The following is a 20,267-nucleotide window of genomic DNA, read 5'->3' on the forward strand; positions in this document are numbered from 1 at the left end:
AAATGGGATATGGAGATGAAAACAGTCTCTGTCTTCAAGTGGGGAGAAAAATGAAAAGCAACCATGACCATATATCATGGTCAAGTGCAACAGTCAGGACATGCAGGGATGTTGCAGGAATACAGCACGCGGGCAGAGGAGCTAACTCTGGATCTGTTAAATTCTGTTGAAGAATACGCAGGAGTCAAACAAGCAGGTATGAGGAGAAAGAAAATTCCAGGCAGGGGAAGCAAGACATCCAAAAGTATGGGGGTGAGGGAGATCACGGCACATCTATAGACCCGACAAACACGGACAGTGTGGTCCTAAAGATGAATGTCAAGCAACTCAGAGATGTCAGCTGCCCTCAGAGAGCTCACTGTCTAAGGGGACTGCCAAGAAGAACACACTGTGATGAGCTGTGCCCTGAAAGCCATGGGGATAAAAAGGGGACCTCCTTTTCATCACCTTCAGAGGGTTGGAGAAGGCTCCTTAGAAAAGGTGGCACCCACATCCCACAGCCCATGGGGTGAAGAGAAGAAACACTTGCAAAACATGTAACCTGGAAAACCAACAGGATTTAGTGGTTAATTTGATGTGGGGCAGAGAACAAAGGACATAAGGGAGTCAAAGATGACTCCTGGCCGGGTGCAATGGCTCACACCTGTAATCCCAGTACTTTGGGAGGCCGAGGCGGGCAGATCACGAGGTCAGGAGTTCGAGACCAGTCTGGCCAGCATGGTGAAACCCTGTCTCTACTAAAAATAACAAAAAATTAGCTGGACATGGTGGTGCACGCCTGTAGTCCCAGCTACTCGGGAGGCTGAGGCAGGAGAATCACTTGAACCTGGCAGGCAGAGGTTGCAGTGAGCCGAGACTGCACCATTGTACTCTAGCCTGGGTGACAGAGCGAGACTCTGTCTCAAAAAAAAAGAAAAAAAAGATGACTCCCACATTTCTGGACAGGTGAATTACACAAAGAGTGAGACCACTGCTATGATGGAATAGGAGAGAAAGGGCCAGTTTGAGGCAAAAGATAAGAAATTCTGTCTTGACATGCTGAAATTGAGCCCCGTGGGAGACATCCAAATGGAGATGTCTAATGTCTACTAAGACAACAGGTCAGAAACTCAAAAAAAAGGTCTGGATTGGCAACCTAGATCTGGGAGGCCTTAGCAAATCAGTGACGGCTGAAGCCACAGCTAATATCTCTCTCTAGTGATGATGGTGATGATGACGACGTGACAGCAGCAAATACGGTCCTCACAACACACTGGGCCCTGAATTAACTCATTTCATTTTCAGAACAACTCACTAAGGGAGGTACTACATTACCTCCATTTTACAGATAAGCAAACTGTGGCACTGAGAGATTAGGTAACAGAGCAAATGTCACACAGCTGTAAAAAGCTATAAAAAAGGCAAGACTGACATTCAAACTCAGAAAGTCTGGCTCAAGAGTCCATGTAACATGTTGCTACATTCCTGCAACATCCCTACGTGTCCTGACCATTGCACTTGACCATGTACAGGGTAAACACTGTACCCTTCTGTCTTACTAAAACACCAGCAGTCACAGCAGGGTGGGCCTCTACTAGCAAGCCTGAAAATTCTTCTGATACCACTTGGCAAAACCAAGAGAGGCAGGTGACAGTGACTCAACCGGAGGAGCGGGAGCCGGATGCTATACAATGAAGGAAGATCCCGGGAGCCTGCATCTTTGCGACTCCACACACCTGGCTAGAGAAGAGCTAATGCTGCACACATAAAGTTGGGGGAAGGCCCAGGGTCGTTTAAGGCAGATCAAACTCCAGGTGGAGGCCTCTGCCCTCAATCTCAGTAGCAGCATGTGGCCAAAAGAAGAGGAACTGATCTCATTATATTTAGAGCTAAACTCCAAAACTCCCGGGGAGAATATAGAGCCTGAACCTCTCGTGAAACGTTTGAAGTTTCTCCTACCATCCTTGAGGGGCTGGCTCTACTGATTCAAGTAAAAAACAACAGCTTCCCTGGGACACTTCAATAGCCCAGATGAGCTACAGCAGCAGAGCAGGCTCCTAAGAGGAACATTTGTGCAAAGGGAAGGCAAGAGACAGCCAGTCAAGGCCCCCAAGCTAGAGAAGTCCATCTGGATTGTTTAGACTCACAACCTTAAGGGCGACTCTCCCGTGATCTTGCTGTTAAACTTACAGAAGAGTAAAAGTATAGCCTGGATAATAAAAGTTAAACCATCGCCTAAGGCTTCAGGATCATGCCTGTAATCCCAGCACTTTGGAGGCCAAGGAGGGAGAACTGCTTAAAGTCAGGCGTCCTCCTTCTGAGATATCCTGACCTAAGAAATAATAAAAGAAAAATAAATAAATAAATAAATAAAGCCAGGAGCTCAAGACCAGCCTGGGCAACACAGCAAGACCTCATCACTACAAAAAATGAAAAATAAAACCAGACATTCCAGATGACCCTAATAGAGAAGTCTATTGATAACCCCTAAAAAACATGAGATAACACATTTTTACTGTCCCTTGGAGAAATGACTTCATTTTAATACTCCAAGACAAATAAAGACATGCATAAACATGAGTATTACCCAAGGCTTAGACCTCAGACCACTGTCTGCCCTAACATGACCTTCCTTAAGAAAGATCATCTGCTTTTTGAAGAACTCTATCACAAATATTTGAGCAACTCTTTTACATGAGACACTCTGTCTTCCTTCCCAGCCTGGGTGTCCAGCTTCCAACAACCACTCTCCTGAACTCCAGCTGTGTCTCTGCTGGTGCCAGCAAACCCTGCCGCTAGGCTGAAAGCCCTCATGTCAGGAACAGGTCTGTCTTGTCACCACTGTAGACCCAGGCTACAAATCAGCACACAGCAGGTATTTGACAATATACAGTGACTACATAAATGTAACCTTATGGCTTCCATTAACCTCAACATGTCTACAACCCAGTTTGTTATATTTTCCTCCCCAGAACCTGGTCACTCTTCCCAGCTTCCTGGTTCTTTTGAAGAGAGCTACCTTTCATCAATCACACCTGAATTTGGTTTTGTCTTTTAATCTCCCACTGTCACCTGAGACAGACCTCTGCCACCAGCACTGGGCCACCATGGCTAAGCTCTGACTAGGTCACGGGGCTGTCATTACGTCTTGATAAAGGAGGAATTGCCCTGCTCCCATTTGACAGATGCACAAATTGACACACTCCCCACGGGACCCTATAAAGGCGATACATTATCACTGACATTTTACAGATGAGGCAAGTGAAGCCCAGCAGAGATGAGGCAGCTTGCAGAACTAGTAAGAGGTCACAAAACCAGTACAAAGGTGAGGTGGAATTCTAACCCAGACCCCCATGGCCCAGTCTGTTACCAGAAGGAGGGCCTGGGGTCTAATTTGTCTATTTTGAACAAAGAATTGGACAAAATGCACAAAGCAACGAAGGAACGAAACACAGGCATGAAGCAGCAAGAAAGCACTCAGCAGGGTGGGAGCGGCCCCAGCAAGTGGCTCAGGACCCAGTTACAAAGTTTTCTGGGTTTTAAGTACTCCTTTTGGGGTTCCTACTGGTTACTCCTTATCTGAATAAAGGATTTGGTCTGTGGCTAATTAAAGGCTGAGGTGAACTGGCGCCCTATGCAGACGAAGGAATACTCCCTCCTTGGCCCATCCAAGGTGCTCTCCCTTCCCATCTGAGCAATGGTGGAAAGGAGAGCGTTGCAGGGAGAGGAGCCTCTTCCATCTTTTGCTACTGGGGCGTGGGGAGATGGGGTGGGGGCTTGGATTTTCCTTTTGGTTCAGCTTTAGGAGTTTGCATTAATTGGCCTTAGGTTCCCTGCCCCCAGCCCCAGGTGTTTTCCTTTTGATCCAGCTCTGGGAAGTCAGCAGGAATGGGCCTTGGGTTCCCTGCCCGCAGACCCTGGTGTCTTCTCTTTTAGAAAGCTAGCACAAATTGGCCAGGCACGGTGGCTCACACCTGTAACCCCGACACTTTGGGAAGCTGAGGCGGGTGGATCACTTGAGGTCAGCAGTTCAAGACCAGCCTGGCCAACATGGCAAAACCCTGTCTCTACAAAAATTGGCTGAGTGGGGTGCCAGGAGCCTGTAGTCTCAGCTACTCGAGAAGCTGAGGCACGAGAATTGCTTGAACCCAGGAGGCAGAGGCTGCAGTGAAACAAGATCACACCACTGCACTCCAGCCTGGACGACAGAGCAAGACTCTCTCTCTCACAAAAAAAAAAAAAAAAAAGAGGTTTGCACAAGGGCCTCAGATTCCCTGCCCCTAAAGCTTGGTGTTTTTCCTTGATTCAGCATGAACTGGCCTTAGGTTCCTTGCCTCCAGACCCTTTTCCTGCCTCAAGTCTGCCCCCTTAACCACCAAGCACAATGTCTCTTGCATACATATTGATTTGTGCTTGAAGACTGGCTTGTTCAGAGCCCGAATTGCCCAGCAAATCCTCCCAGGAGATCACCCTCGCTCTCACCTCCCGCAGTCTTGTCTCCAGTTCCAGCAGCCGATTCTTGTCACTGTGGTCTTGGTGGCTGATCTTCTCCAGCTGCTCCTCCAGCTTTCGGTTCTGGGCCTCCAATTTCCCAGCCTGGGTCTCCAGGTAAAATTTCTGTTGCCTGAGTTCAGAAATCATCTCTTCTTGAGCCTTCCTAGTGGGGGTGGTGGGAGGATCCAAACAAAATCACAGTCTTGTTAGAGTTGAGCTTGTTTCCACGGAAGGTAGACGGACATGGAGTGAGACATGTGTCCTCACTAAGTGGACTAGGGCCTTCCTGGGTTAGCTGTCTCCTGATCTGTCCTCATAAGCATGATCCTGGCATGACGAACGTGGGGACCATTTACTCATCACCACTCGGTATCAGTCCCTCACATATGGGATTAAGTAATGTCCAGGGGGATGCAAGAGATACAAACATTTCACTCCTTTGACAGGCCTGTTTATTTCTTCTTTTGAGTCTATGTAGGGACAGAAGGGGGCCTCCTTAGATTACTGTACAAGGGCACCCCAGTAACTCATGAAGGCAGGCCCTGGAGAAAAAGAAGCAACAAGGAGAAAGAGTGGTATTCCTTCTAGTTCTCTGTAGATCTTCCTCACCTCTCCAGCAAACTGTTCAGAAGTATCAAAACCTGGAACGACTCAAAGACCCAAAACACAGCCTACTAAGCTGGTTTAGATTAAGATGGGACTATTTTGGGAGATCTCTGAAGAGAGAAACCCAAGGGGGACAAAAATTCCTGGAGATTGTAATTCTTCGGGGAAAAAGATTCAGATCAAAGTGCTCCTGGAACGCAGTCCTTGCTGAACCCCAAACTTCCTTCCCAAGGGTCTAACCTAGTGACAACTAAATGGATGGCCCAACTGGACACACACAATTTCACTTCTTACTAATTACAGGACCCAAGTCTGGAGAACAAGAATTCAGCTTTCCACAAGCAAATTATAAATAACCTCATTAGAGAGAGTAAAACACTCTGTAATGTGATGGTAATTGAAGGCATTTAAGAAAACCCGACTCAAAAGTGGCACAGTGAGACCATTTAAGACAGGGCAAAATGATGTATCCGAAGGCTGGGCGGAGCTACAGAAGTCATTCAATCCACTCCAGCTCCATCAGACAGAAGAAGGCAGTTTATGCCACAGGAGAGGAGACCAAAGTATAATAATGTAGGCAGTTAGAATTTGAATACTTACATGTTCCTTTGGGTAAAAAGACTGCTATTTGCTGCAAGTTTATTGGCTTCAGACAGTTCCACAATCCTCTGTTCCAGGGATCTGATCTTGGAATCCATAGCATTGATCATCTGAAACACAGGGCACCTATGAAAACTCACACACAGTTATACCAGAACAGGAGTAATAGGGGCAGTGCAGGCCAGGGTAAAAGTTTCATCTGAAATGATGGCAATTTGGCTAGAGCTAACAAGGCTCTCAACTTGTGCGTACTCTGAGGATCACAGATGGTACCACTCAAATGGATGGTACTTGGTTGTTTTTTCAGTGATGAAATCTCCCCACACTGGTTAAGTGGCTTGCATTTAAAACAGACATAAGGACCTATTCAGGAACCTAACATCCTGTGAGTAATCAGGCCTTGTTAAACCCCATCTCATCTGCATGTGACCTGGGCCTGCAAGAGTCTCTAACTCAAATCTGCACATTCGTATTTATCATCACCCCGAGGACTGTCATTTTCTGAGTGATTCCTTGTCACCCAGCCACTACTGCTCTAGACTCCACAGCAGGGGTCTCCAACCCCAGGGGCCACAGACCAGTACCCCATTACCGGTCTGCCACCTGTCATGAACCAGTCTGCACAGCATGAGGTGAGCGGCCAGCGAGCAAGCATTACTGCCTGAGCCCTGCCTCCTGTGGGATCAGTGGCATTAGATTCTCCTCGGAGTGTGAACCCCATCATGACCTGCACAAGCGAGGGATCGAGGTTGCGCACTCCTAACGAGAATCGAATGCCTCAGGCCAGGCACGGTGGCTTAGCCTGTAATTCCAGCACTTTGGGAGGCCGAGGCAGGCGGGTCACCTGAGGTCAGGAATTCGAGACCAGCCTGGCCAACATGGAGAAACCCTATCTTTACCAAAAATACAAAAATTACCCGGGTGCAGTGGCACATGCCCGTAATTCCAGCTACTCAGGAGGCTGAGGCAGGAGAGTCGCTTGAACTCAGGAGGTGGAGGTTGCAGTGAGCAGATATCACGCCACTGCACTCCAGCCTGTGCGACAGAGCAAGACTCCATCTCAAAAACAAACAAACAAAACAAAAAAAGAATCTAATGCCTTAATGCCTGATAGTCTGAGGTGGTATAGTTTTATCTCAAAACCATCCCCCCACCCCTGTGGAAAAATTGTCTTCCACAAAACTGGTCCCTGGTGCTAAAAAGGTGGGGGACAGCTGCTCTGCAGCAAAGTTTCCCCAACTTAATGAATCATAAGAATTGGGGTATGGGGGTACTGACTAAAAATTTAATATCCTAGGATCTTCCCTCAGAGATCGTGATGTGGGGTTGGGTGCAGTGGCTCACACCTGTAATCCCAGCACTTTGGGAGGCCGAGGTGGGCAGATCACTTGAGGTCAGGAGTTCAAGACTGGCCTGGTGAACATAGTGAAACCCTGTCTCTACTAAAAATATAAAAATTAGCCAGGTGCGGTGGCACATGCCTGTCATCCCAGCTACTCAGGAGGCTGAGGCAGGAGAATCACTTGAACCTGGGAGGCAGAGGTTGCAGCGAGCTGAAATCATGCCACTGAACTCTAGCCTGGGTGACTCCACCTCAAAAAAAAAAACAGGAGAGAGAGATTCTGATATGGTAAGTCTTGGTGGGGTGCAGATAAATAAGCACCACAGGTAAACCTTAGGGGCAACAAGTTTCTGAAACAACTGCCTATGTGGATTAGAAAAGAGACAAACAGGCAAGTAAAAAGAACAGAAGTGTAGGGCAAGGAGTGGTAGCCTATAATCCCAGCACTTTGGGAGACCAAGATAGGAGGACTGCTTGAGGCCAGAAGTTTGAGACCAGCCTGGGCAACACAGCAAGATCTCATCTCTACAGAAAACTCAAAAATTTGCTGAGCATGGGGGCATGCACCTGTAGTCCCAGCTACTTGGGAAGCTGAGGTAGAAGGATCACTTGAGCCCAGGAGTTGGAGGCTGCAGTGAGTCATGACTGTGCCACCACATTGCAGCCTGGGCTTCGGAGCAAAACCCCACCTCAAAAAAAAAAAAAAAAAAAAATGCAGGAAGACCAAGAGCCACTGGCCATTTTCTCAGGGGCATTTAGAAGGACAGTATTTTAGCAGATAGTAGAATCGCATGAGTTCTTGAAAAACACAAAACGGGCCATCCACAGCCACCACCTTGGTTGCTTTGAGGAAAGCAAACCGTTTCAGAGAAAGCATCCTATTACCAACAACTCCACAGGATTCAACAGAAGGAATTTCACCAGGTGAAGTAGAGTCTTATCACGGGTGTGATTCTTGGCATATTTCAAAAACCCTCCTTTGAACACTAGCTTGGCAACTCCTTCTACCTACCGCCTTCTGTTCGCTGAGAATTTTGCCCTTCTCATGGGCCTCCTCCTCGTGTCTCTGCATCATGTTCTCCAGCGTCTCCTTGTCGGCCAGGTCTTTCTTTATCTGATTGTCCAACACCTACAAAAACAAAAGAAGAAGCAAATGTTCTCAGGAGCCAAGCTGAGCAGGGAAGACTAAACGGGGACACTTGAGAAAATCTAGGAAAGAGGAGAAAAGCAGGAGAGAGGCCCGAGGTGTCCAAATTCTGGGGCAAAGAGAAGGCAAAAACTGGGAGTCCGCTTATCAACCAGGATAAGATTAAAAAGTCAAATATTACCATCCAATGGCAAGTAACACATTGACTTGAACTAAGAATTTATTTTAAAATCAGCAGCCCAAAGACCAGAGAGATATATTCAAAATGAGGCAGACTCCAGAATGAGAAGGGAGAGGGAAACAAGGTTGCTCTAGATCCAGACCTAGAGAATAAATTTCTTATAATCTGCAGATGTTACCTGGGGACAACTTTTTCTTCGCCAATACACCCGTAGTTTTCAGAATATTCCTCACTCCTAATTTATACAAATTAATTCTAGATACTCCTGGGCTGTGTGCAAGAGGGAGAGAAGCCGAAGACAGAGGAAGTCTATGTGACCAAGGATGATGCTCAGAAACAACCAGGGACAAGAGGATTGTGGCCACCAATAACGTAAGTGGACGGTCAACAGATTAAAAAGATAACATAAAAGAAAGAAAAAAAAATGCCTCTTTCCCTGGTTCTTTCCTCTGATCCAACTAGGGGGAGAAAAGAAAAGTCACTGGGAAAAGAAACCTTTCCCAGGGGAAGAGAGATCATGTGTTCTCAGGGCTCAGAATGCCACTGTAAGCACCTACTGTTCCCAAGAGGAAACACAAAACAGTAATGGTATCACCAATTGCCAACTTGATCTAATGTTCTTTGGGGCACACACAGCTCCACGAGTTGCCAAAACAAGCAAAAAGGAAGGAAAAAAGAAGACAACATCATAACATGCCCGAGCCTTTGACCACAGCCCTACATTTCTCACCACAGAGGCTCCATTCTGCTTTTCCAAAGAACACCAACGACATCAAGAAGGACAACAGGATCCTGGGAATAAAGCTGAAAGAGCTGGGGTCACAGATAGGGCTAAAATCTGCCTTTCCCACAATGTCTATTGTGAACGAACTGTCACAGCTCATGGGGACATCGTCCCTAAAAAGAGCCAGTCAGCGGGGAGGGAGTCCACAGGAGAAAGAAAGGAAAGAGCAGATTTCAAAGAGGTCTTTAAACTAGAACTGATTGATGAAAAAAAATAGAATGGAAGTTGGGAGAGAAGACCAAAAGGTGGGAACGGGGTCATGAGAGAAAGGAAGAAGCTCAAAAGGATACTCTCTTGGATGTCTGAGCATGATTCTAAAATTACAAGCAAGAACAGGGTGGAATCGAGGGTATGATCATAATTATTACTAAAATGGCCTGATAGAGGCTGGAACAGGAAACACAAAGCAGAACAGGCTAAAAAGAAATGGTTTCATAAAGATTCCAGTAGGGAAGAAAGACAGATCTTTCCCTGACATTCCTCGGGATCTATAAAACAAATTTCTTTCCATCTAGAAGTTAGCAGAGACCACATAATATCTAGACCACATATGCTCTTTATTTTTTTATGACGTGCTAAAGCAATGAAATACATTTTCAGGATGGCTCTGCTCAAAATAAGACCTCAACTTTGGTCAAGAAGGATACTGATAAGAGGGTAAATATGAGCTAGAAGGGATAGGCTTCTATCAAGAATGTATGCATTAGGCCAGGCATGGTGGCTCACGCCTGTAACCACAGCACTTTGGGAGGCTGACACGGGTAGAGATCGCTTGGGGACAGAACTCTGAGACCAGCCTGGGCAACATAGCAAGACCCCATTTCTACAAAAAGTATAAAAAATAGTAATGAGCTGGGCATGGTGTTGTGCACCTGTAATCCCAGCTACTCAGGAGGATAAGATGGGAGGACTGCTTGAGCCCAGGAGTTCGAAGTCCCACTGAGCTATGATCATGCCACCGCGCTCTACCCTGGGTGATGGAGCAAGAACCTGTCTCAAAACAATAAACAGATAAATAAAAGAACATATGGATCTCTCTTAGTTTTCATCGAGTTCAACTGGCAGAAAGATGAACAAGGTGTATGGGGGAGAAGGGGAGCAAAACATTTATTTGAAATAAGAGATTCCACTAAAGACATCTAAATCAATTTAAGATAGAATATGGCTTTTGATAGGAACATCAGTATCATCACCAAATCACAGAATATGTTTTACAAAGGGTTAATTTCTATGTAATTACAAAGATGCCAGTGGACTACCGTATACATTCTCATAATTTTCTAAAAATTGAAGTACTAGGGGTCACAGGAGAACACTCTGAGGTCATTTCTGGGTTGTTTTCCCATATGTCTTTCCATGGCTCACTGCAGCCTCAATCTCCTGATCACAAGCGATCCTCCCACCTCAGCCTCCCAAGTAGCTGGGACTACAGGTGTGTACCACCTGCCCGGCTAATTTTTATATTTTTTGTAGACAAGATGAGAAGGGTGTCTCACTTTGTTACACAGACTGGTCTCGAATTCCCGGACTCAAGTGATCTGCCCACCCTGGCCCCTCTAAGTGCTGAAATTACAGATGTGAACCACCATGCCTGGCCTCCTATATTTCTTTTCCTGAAAAACAACCAAAAATAACACCGGGGTAAAAGATGCCAGGGTGGTGATGGTGATGGTGCTGTGTAAGCATGTACGTGTTAGATTCTCTGAGAAAGGACCACTCAACTCTTGGAGAACACCAACCAAATCAATAACAAGATCACCACAAAATTTGAAATCCCCCTTCAATGTCTGGTTGGAAAGGGGAAGTGACAATATTCAAGATATAATAAACAGCATCTGATTCTCAAGAACATAAGAATGAATTAAAGGCTTGATCCAAATCATAATGAAAATGTGATGTGATTTTAAAAGGAAATTGATAGAGTGGCAGCCATTTCTAATAGCATAGTGGGCTACATGTCAGGCCAGCCCTTCTCTTGAAAATGATTAAAAATGCTAGATAAAATATAAAAAACATTTTCCCAAAAGCACCTACAAGTTGGCAAGAGAGTAAGAAATTACCAAAAACTAAGTAAAACAGAAGTAGGGAGAGGTAAGAAGGGTTTAACCTGAGGTATTTACTGAAACAAATGAACTTGAGTTTCAGTTTTTATAGCCCCAGTGGTCAAGAAAAGGCAGAAATGAAAGCCCCCGATCACCCACCAAGGTGGGCACACATTTCATCCAAGGCCTCAAAGAATTTCCATTAATAATTCTCCAAGGAAAATAAAACAGTCACCATGACAAAGAACCAAGAGAAACAACAGACCAGAAACAGACCTTCAAATACTTCACATAGTGGAGTTGTCAGGTACAGATGATAAAATAACTATGCTCAATACATTTAAAGAAAGACAAGTTAGGCTTGAAAATGAATGCACAGAACAGAAGATGATTGTTTTAAATAATCTAGCAAACTTGGGAATGACCCAAATAGAATGTCTAGAAGTAAAAAATATAACAACCGAAATTAAAACTCAACAGAAAATTTAAAAATTACCCAGGCATGGTGGCATGCACCTATAGTCCCAGCTACTCAGGAGGCTGAGGTGGGAGGATTGCTTAAGCCCAGGTTGCAGTGAGCTATGACTGCACCACTGCACTCCAGCCTGTGTGACAGAGTGAGATCCTGTCTCAAAAAAAAAAAAAAAGAAAGAAAGAAAAGAAAAAAACTCAGTGGAACAGTAGATTAGACACAGCTAAGAAAGAATTCACAAATTGGAAAATATGTCAGAAGAACCTACTCAAAATGTAGCACAAAGAAACAAAGAAATAGAAAATATTTTAAAAGGCTAAATTGAAGCTGATCTAACTAAGGCCCAAACAAACTCTTTTTTTTTCTTTTTTGAGACAGAGTCTCACTCTGTCGCCCAGGCTGGAGTGCCATGGTGAAATCTCGGCTCACTGCAACCTCTCCTCACTGGGTTCAAGAGATTCTCCTGTCTCAGCCTCCCAAGTAGCTGGGACTACAGGTGCACACCACCATGCCTGGATAATTTTTTTTGTATTTTTAGTAGAGGTGGGGTTTCACCATGTTGGCCAGGCTGGTCTTGAACTCCTGACTTCAGGTGATCCACCCACCTCTGCCACCCAATAGAAGCGGGGTTTCACCATGTTGACCAGGCTGGTCTTGAACTCCTGACCTCAGGTGATCCACCCGCCTCTGCCACCCAAGTGCTGGGATTACAGGCGTAAGTCACCGCACCCAACCCCAATCAAATTCTTAAAAGGAAAAGAGAGAAGGGGAAGAGACAATATTTGAGATATAATGACCACCAACTTTCTAGAGTAAATAAAAAGATATGAATCTATTCAAAAGCCTAGGAGGCCCCATCTCTACAAAAAAACATTTTTTAAATAGCCAGGTATGGTGTCATGTTGCCTATAGTCCCAGCTACTTGGGTGGCTGAGGTGGGAAGATCACCTGAGTCTACTGCGCTGAGCAAGACAATGTCTCTAGAAAAAAAAAAAATAATAATATATATATTTTAAAGCCCAGTAAATCTCAAGCAGAATAAGGTAAGTAAAAAGAAATTGACTTTTTTTCTTTTTTTTTTTTTTGAGACAGGGTCTCACTGTGTGCCCCAGGCTGGAGTGAAGTGGTGCAATTTCAGCTCACTGCAACCTCCGCCTCCCAAGTTCAAGCAATTCTCCCATCCCAGCCTCCCAAGTAGCTGGAACTACAGGTGCGTGCCACCACACCCACCTAATTTTTGTATTTCTTGTAGAGACAGGAGTCTCACCAAGTTGCCCAGGCTAGTCTTAAATTCCTAGATTCAAGTGATTCACCCGTCTCGGCCTCCCAAAGTCCCAAAGTGCTAGGATTATAGGCATGAGCCACCACACCTAGCCAAGAAACGCACATTTGGACACAATACAGTAAGCCTCAGAAAAATTAAAGGCAAAGTAAAATTTTAAAGAAAAAGCCAAAGAAAAATCAAACTACCATATGATCCAGCAATCCCACTGCTGGAAAGGAAAGAAAAGGAAATCAGTATATCAAAGAGATATCTGCACTCCCATGTTTGCTGCAGTACTATTTAAAATAGCTAAGATTTGGAAATGACCGCCCAAGCGTCCATCAGCGGATGAATGGATAAAGAAAATGTGGTATATGGACACAGGGCAGGGAACAACACAAACCCTGTCGGCGGGGGTGGGGTGGGGGGAGCATCAGAAAGATAGGAAGAATAGCTAATGCATGCTGGGTTTAAGACCTAGGTGATGGGTTGATCTGTGCAGCCAATCACCATGGCACATGTTGTTTACCTGTGTAACAAACCTGCACATCCTGAACATGTACCCCAGAACTTAAAAGTTGAAGGAAAAAAAAAAAGAAAGAAAATGTGGTACAGATACAGCAATGGAGTATATTCAACCATAAAAAGGAATGAGATCCAGTCATTTGCAACAACATGGATGGAACTGGAGATCATTATATTAATTGAAATAAGCCAGGCACAGAAAGACAAACATCACATATTCTCACTTATTTATGGGACCTAAAAATCAACTTAATTAAACTCACAGACATAGAGTATAGAAGGATGATTAACAGAGGTTGGGAAGCGTAGAAGGGGTTGTAGGGAAGGTGGGGATGGTCAATGGCCGCAAAAAAATAGAATGAACAAGACCTAGTATTTGAGAGTACAATAGGGTGACTATAGTCAATAGTAACTTAATTGTGTATTTTAAAATAACTTAAAGAATGTAATTGGATTATTTATAACTCAAAGGATAAATGCTTGAGAGGATGGATACCCCATTCTCCATGATGTGCTTATTTCACATTGCAGGCCTGTATCAAAACATCTCATGTACCCCATAAATATATACACCTACTATGTACCCACAAAAATTAAAAATTAAAAAAAGAAAAGGATTATAGAAATGATCATGGATTAAATGACAATTAGTTTAAAAATCATTTTAAAGATGAAATTGAGATAAATGATGATCACATTTAAAAAAAAAAAAAGGGTTTTTTTCGGAACTTCAGATTTCCAATTCTTCACGTAAGTAACACTCTGAAATCTCCCACCGTGGAATAAGGACAGTATTCACCCCAAACAGAACTTTGGTCTAGCAAGAAGTGGCCACAAGGGCGCAGGAAGAGATGGGAGCTACATGCTACTATAAGAGGAAGGCCAGGGAAGATCAGAAAATGTCTTTACTTTAATCTTTTCCTCGTAGTGCTGCTCTTTCTGTTTCAGGTGCACTTCTAGGTGCTGGGCTGAGACTTGGGCCTCCCGATGTTTCTCTTCGAGCTCCTAGACACAAAAGAAAAAACAGTCAGGTGTGCAGAGGGCAGGACACCGCCAATGCACGTTAGACATTCACAGGAAATATGACTTTGGTACAGGTACCACAGGTAACAGGCATCTGGTCCTCCATTGCTAGCCTAAGGCTCTTCGGAAGAAAACCACCACCGTGCCTTGGCCCTGGGTTTTCCAAGTCCAAGTATTCGCACACACATATACACATAGCTGGTGGGCTGTAAGGCCTGAGACCACAAATACGTCAGTGTGACAGGTCAAACAAAGGCAGCTCTTCATCTTTGCATAGAGAAATAAGAGTAACAAGGCAATATTGGAAAGTTTAGTACATGACAAAGCCCTGACCACTATCTTGAACCTCAGGCCATTTTCACCGTGTTGACAGGCTTAAATGAGAAAAGTCATTTTAATATATGATTATGATTTTAAAAAATACTTTGTATTTTCCTCATTAACAGAATTATTGCTCAAGAACCCTAGCTAAAAAGGAAAACTAATGTTACAATCCAAGCACTTCAAGTTTTGAATGATTATTTTAACTGACTGGTAAGTGGTGTATGTGACTATCTGTAGACGTGCATGTGACGTGATATTCATATGACACAATGCAAATGGGGACAAAGACAAACATACAATATACTGATAATGACATAAAAATGTACACATACATATTAAAGATTAGAAGAGAATCTGGAGTAATATAAATAGCCTACATTTAATGTTCTCTTAATTCTTTTATTATTAAGTGTCCAGCTTTTTTTTAACGGAGTTTTGCTCTTGTTGCCCAGGCTGGAGTGCACTGGTGCGATCTTGGCTCACTGCAACCTTCGCCTCCCGGGTTCAAGCAATTCTCATATGTCTCAGTCTCCCGAGTAGCTGGGATTACAGGCATGCACCACCATGCCCGGCTAATTTTTGTATTTTTAGTAGAGGCAGGGTTTCACCATGTTGGTCAGGCTGGTTTCAAACTCCTGACCTCAGGTGATCCACCTGCCTCGGCCTCCCAAAGTGCTGGGATTACAGGCATGAGTCACCATGCCTGGCCAAGTTTCTAGCTTTTAAACAAAATTGTAATTCACTTGAAAATTATAGCAGTTCATTTGCCAATATTTTATAAACTGACCTTATAAAAGGCAGCATTCAATTCACTAAAACATTCTGTAAATGCACAGATAGCTGCATCTGTATTAATTCTTATGAATCTGGACCCATCAGTTAATTACTAATACCGAGTCATTACTCCAAGTTTTCAACTCTTTATACTACTATGAAATTTTTCTTTGAAGTGGAAGCAATTATGAGGGTTTTGAAGAATGAGGAAATTATATAGGATATGTTCATAAAATGGGGGTGAAAAAGTTACTTAGAGATTCACACGCACTTAAAACGTTAGTGATTAAGCTTTTAACATTCTAAAGTCTACAAGCATTGGATTTGCTTTGAGGGTAATTAAAGTTCAGTCTTAAGACCAGGTGCACAAGATCTCCTGCAATTCAACAGATGTGATCTTGAAGAGTTGAAAATAAACAGGATTAATAAAAACATATTTTAAAAGGTTCTGTATGTACTTGGCTAAAGGATCTCTTGCAATAACTTCTTTTACTAAGGCCAAAGACTCTACTGTAATGAGTGTACCATTATCTGTTTTGAAAGTTCTTATCAGAATAGCAAATATTTAAAGGCAATGACATTTGGGGATCTATGCTCAGTCATCATCATTACATAATGGTACTAAGGACCACTCTTTGCCCACGTCCTAGATACTTTGCAGCCTAAGCACAGGGTTCTTGAGCAAAAGGCACCTTCTAATAAATGAAGTCACAATCACAAAGGTACTCCGGCAGGTGGCAAGATACACTCGGACAAAGAAATCTGCTTATTTTTCCTTTATGTTAGAAATCATTTGATAATCATCTTTTTTATTTTTTTTCCAGTTTCGGTCTTCATAAGATAGCACAGGAATGGAAATCAGAATCTAAAATCAGATGAAAAAAAAAACTCAGGTATCTGACACTGACAACTTTAAGACCAAATTTCTGGTCTATTTGTGAACGGGAGTTTATAACACGTAATCCAAGAATGCAGAACTCTCTACTCCTCCATTTTAATTGTAAGTGAACCTTAGGAAGAGCAGATCTTCTACAAATCTGACTTCTTGGTGGTTTGGCATTTTTTGTTGTTGTTGTCATTTTTTAAACAGATATTTTCTAGATGTATTGGATCAACTCTTTAGTCCTGTTATGCAAATACTGTTGTTTGCTGCTAAATTTCCAGCTCCTAGAACAGTGCCTGGCACATAGTAGAAGCTCATTAAATATTTGTTGAATGAATGAATGAACACATCACCATTAAACAGAGAAACACTTTGCAACCACAAGAGAGTTAACCACTTCGTTTATACCAAGCAAGGGATAGCAGCGGTGGGATCTCAGCGGGATCTGATTTTATGCTCATGATAAAATTCAAACACTTGACAATAGCCAAGAGAAACTTTGATGACGGAACAAGAGAACAGAAAGGGCAGACTAACAGTCACATCTGTCTTTGTGTGTAGACATATATACAAAGACTGGGTGTCATAGCAAAACAATTTAACCCATTTTTCTTTTACCTGTTGATTCGAGAACATCCATATATTTATAAATATACACAAACAGAAATGTAAGTTGTAAACAGTTTGATTTGGTATTAAGTATAGACCTATAAGTTGGCCACTCTGGAATTCCAATAGTTGCTGGTGACTCATTTCCCAGAAGTGATGTGAAGAGAGAGAGATGAAGTACCCTGCTCACCACCTTGCCTCCTTAGGGTGGAGAGGAATGACCAATGACTTCAGAGTCTCTCCCCAGGTGGGACAGGAATGGACTCCAAGTCATTCTTGAGTCTCAAACATGATGTCAAATTTCTGGCTGTGGGACTGAGGTCCAAGGAGAGCCCTTCAAAGGAGGTGCTGTCTTCCACCCTGGCAGGGGCAAAACGTCAACACATCCGCAAACACCACCCGAGTCTTCCTTGATCAAGTTAATTTGGTCATCAGAGCCTGAGACAGAATCAGGATGACTATAGGCCCTAAAAAAAGACCTGCTATATCTAAGTAAATTGAAAAAATAATAATAATAATAACGAACTGTAGCAGAGAAAGTGAGTGGGTGAACATGGATCTATGACAAATACTACTCCTAGCAAAACAATTCTGTATGACTAATTGCTTTCTTCTCTAAAAGCAAGAATCCAAATTTCGGTCTTAAAGTTCTAAACCCCTACAGCTCTTTAAATTGTCATTGCAAAGTTGACGGCTATTCAAAGCTCTGCTGATAGAAATATGTCAACACTCCTATAAAAATTTACTGAAAATGATAGATGCACGTTCTACTTTAAACAAAAAAAAAAAGCCAGGCTGTAGCAAAAAGAGCAAAAAATGATATTTACGGATCTGTTACCAGTGCTGAAATGTCCGTTATTTGGTTATTCATACTACTCTACGATGTGGTATATGCTGAAAGCACCTCACTTAATTCATCTGCTTGGAGATACCTCCCTCATTGTGGCGGATAATTCTTCTTCTAACCCCCTTCCCTTTGCAACCTCTAACCTGTTATCTTTTAACTTTGCAACTTTCATTCCTGCTCACCAGAATTTTATCAGCCATCTGCTGGATCTGTTGGGATTTTGTCTGGATGTCATCCTTCAGTCTGTTTTCTCTACGCTCCATGGTCTCTAGTCTCTTTACCTTGTTCTCCAGAGAATGGCGACGTTCCTGTAGATCATGAATCAATCAGAGAGTTTTAATGGAGTAACTGCTATGGGCATAACACCTGCACCGAGGGAAAGAGCCCTCAAGAAGCATACACTCGAGTCAGGAAGAAAAGCCTCAGACACCGAAGCAACAGTAGAGAAAATAAGACTCTATAATTCAGGTACTCAGTTGTGTAGGTTACAAAAGTGCATTCATTCATTCAAATATTTACCAAGCACCTACTATCTGCAAAGTGCCACGCTAGGCATCACGGAAAATACAGAGGAAGATGGCATCATTCCTGCCCTTGGAGGAGATAAGATAAACATAAATAATCATAATATAGGTTAAGATGAGGACGAACCATAAAGCAAAGAGGTACAAAGTGCTGCAGGAGGTTGCAGGCAGGACAGAGGACTTTTAATTGGACAGCTGAGCAGAGACATCAGAGAGGCGTGAGCTCTGGAGGGGGGTGGTATATGGTGTTTTGCAGTAGGAAGGACAGGAGAGGAGGGGGAAATGTTTCAGACAAAAGGAGACACACTAGCAGAAACACAACAGTGGTCAAGAGCCAGTTTGGGCCCCAAGCGAAGCCTGGAATGGCTACAGCACAGCACGTTTCAGGGGCAGGGCAGGTGAAAAGCAGAAAGGTCAAAGGTTGAGGGTTTCAGGTACCAGGCTCAGGGGTACACCTGGGCATTATGGAACCCTGAAAGGTTTGGGATGGGGCAGGGAATTCTGAGAAATCTGGTTCTTGAGGTCCATGAATCTTTCACTGTGTGAAGTAGCTGGAAGGAAGGAGAAGCTGGAGGCAGATGGCCAAGAAATTATTAGATTTGCTCAGCTAAGAGGAGAGGGCTTAGACTACAAGGAGGGCTACAGAAATGGGAAGCAGGAGATGAACAGGAGATGTATGGTTGCATTTATAGGACGGAAGGACTCACTGAATAGCGGGGTCCAGAGAAAAGGAAAGGACACCAAGGTTGCAAGCCTGGAATGACCAGATGAATGATGGTGGCCCTGCCTGGCATGAGGAAAGTGAGAAGGGAAACCAAGCTTGCCGGGGAAGAGACTGAGTTCATTCTAAATCTGATGCACCATTCAGACACTCAGCTGGAATTTAGAGGAGCCGGGGGAAATGCAGACGAATGTGGGTGAGGATGGCCCAAAAGAGACATGTACCAGGAGGTTCACACCAAGAATGTAACAGGGAAAAGCAAAAGACCCAGCAATAGGAGGAGGGTGAAATCGACTATGGCATGCCCCTTCTGTGGGACAAACACCAAGGGGCAGAGGAGGCAGATATGAGTAAAGGCGAAGAATTGCTTTTTATCCTGTATTCTTCTGTACTAAGTTTTTTACAATGAAAAGGCATTCATGTGGTTCTGGTAAAATTATACAAATGATTTCAACAACAACAACAAAGAATTTGAAGTAGAGAAGAGGCCCAAAAATATAGATCTGAGAGTCATTGACACGCAGGTAATAGGTGAAATCTTGAAAATTAATATGCTATTAATATCACGGAGGGGAAAGACGAGGGAAAAACAGAGGGAAGAGAAAGAAAAACCCAGTGATGGAGCTTCGGTTAACCTATAAAAATAAAAATTCTCCCAGATTAGTGAGTAGGTCAGAGGAAAATAAACAGAAAGAAAAAGCTTCTATGAAGACATCTTTCTACTTGAAGCTGCTCTGACAAATCTTTCTTTCCCCTGGGGGGAAATGATTCCCAGCCTCTCAGGTTTCAAAGGGATCTTCAGAAGGGAAAGCAGCTTGGTCAAACATAAGCCAGGGATAGTCTGGCAGTTTCTTTCCTTGGGCACAGCCAAAGGCCGAGGCCACTGGGGCCTGGGCTGGAGGTTCCCTGCTCACCTCGGCTTCCACCAGCTTCTTTCTGATGCCTTCAGAAGAATCCTCTCGGTTCTGCAGCTTCTCCAGCTCCCTCTCGGCTCGCTCCTTTGCCTGGCGGATATTCTGCAGCAGCTCAGTGGCCTCGGTGCTGGCTTTTACAGCCTAGGAAGAGAGGAGGAAAAGGAGATAAGTGGCCAAATTTATTCATGGAAAAAGATGGTGACAGTACATTC

At 43.7% G+C, this 20,267-nt stretch overlaps 1 protein-coding gene across 1 annotated transcript in view; it reads right to left on the reverse strand.

Annotated features, from left to right (window-relative positions):
- CIT (citron rho-interacting serine/threonine kinase) overlaps window positions 1-20,267 on the reverse strand; it is a 189,095-nt gene that overhangs the window by 66,271 nt on the left and 102,557 nt on the right. The window contains exons 15-20 of the mRNA XM_011928724.1: window positions 20,056-20,196; window positions 18,079-18,204; window positions 14,346-14,441; window positions 8,034-8,150; window positions 5,680-5,789; window positions 4,462-4,636 (exon numbers count right to left, since the gene is read on the reverse strand). Of these exons, the coding sequence (XP_011784114.1) occupies window positions 4,462-4,636; window positions 5,680-5,789; window positions 8,034-8,150; window positions 14,346-14,441; window positions 18,079-18,204; window positions 20,056-20,196 (765 nt within the window). The remainder of the gene's footprint in view (window positions 1-4,461; window positions 4,637-5,679; window positions 5,790-8,033; window positions 8,151-14,345; window positions 14,442-18,078; window positions 18,205-20,055; window positions 20,197-20,267) is intronic.

The sequence above is a fragment of the Colobus angolensis genome, unplaced genomic scaffold (genome assembly GCF_000951035.1).
Source record: "Colobus angolensis palliatus isolate OR3802 unplaced genomic scaffold, Cang.pa_1.0 Scaffold79, whole genome shotgun sequence".
In the NCBI taxonomy this organism is placed as follows: domain Eukaryota; kingdom Metazoa; phylum Chordata; class Mammalia; order Primates; family Cercopithecidae; genus Colobus; species Colobus angolensis.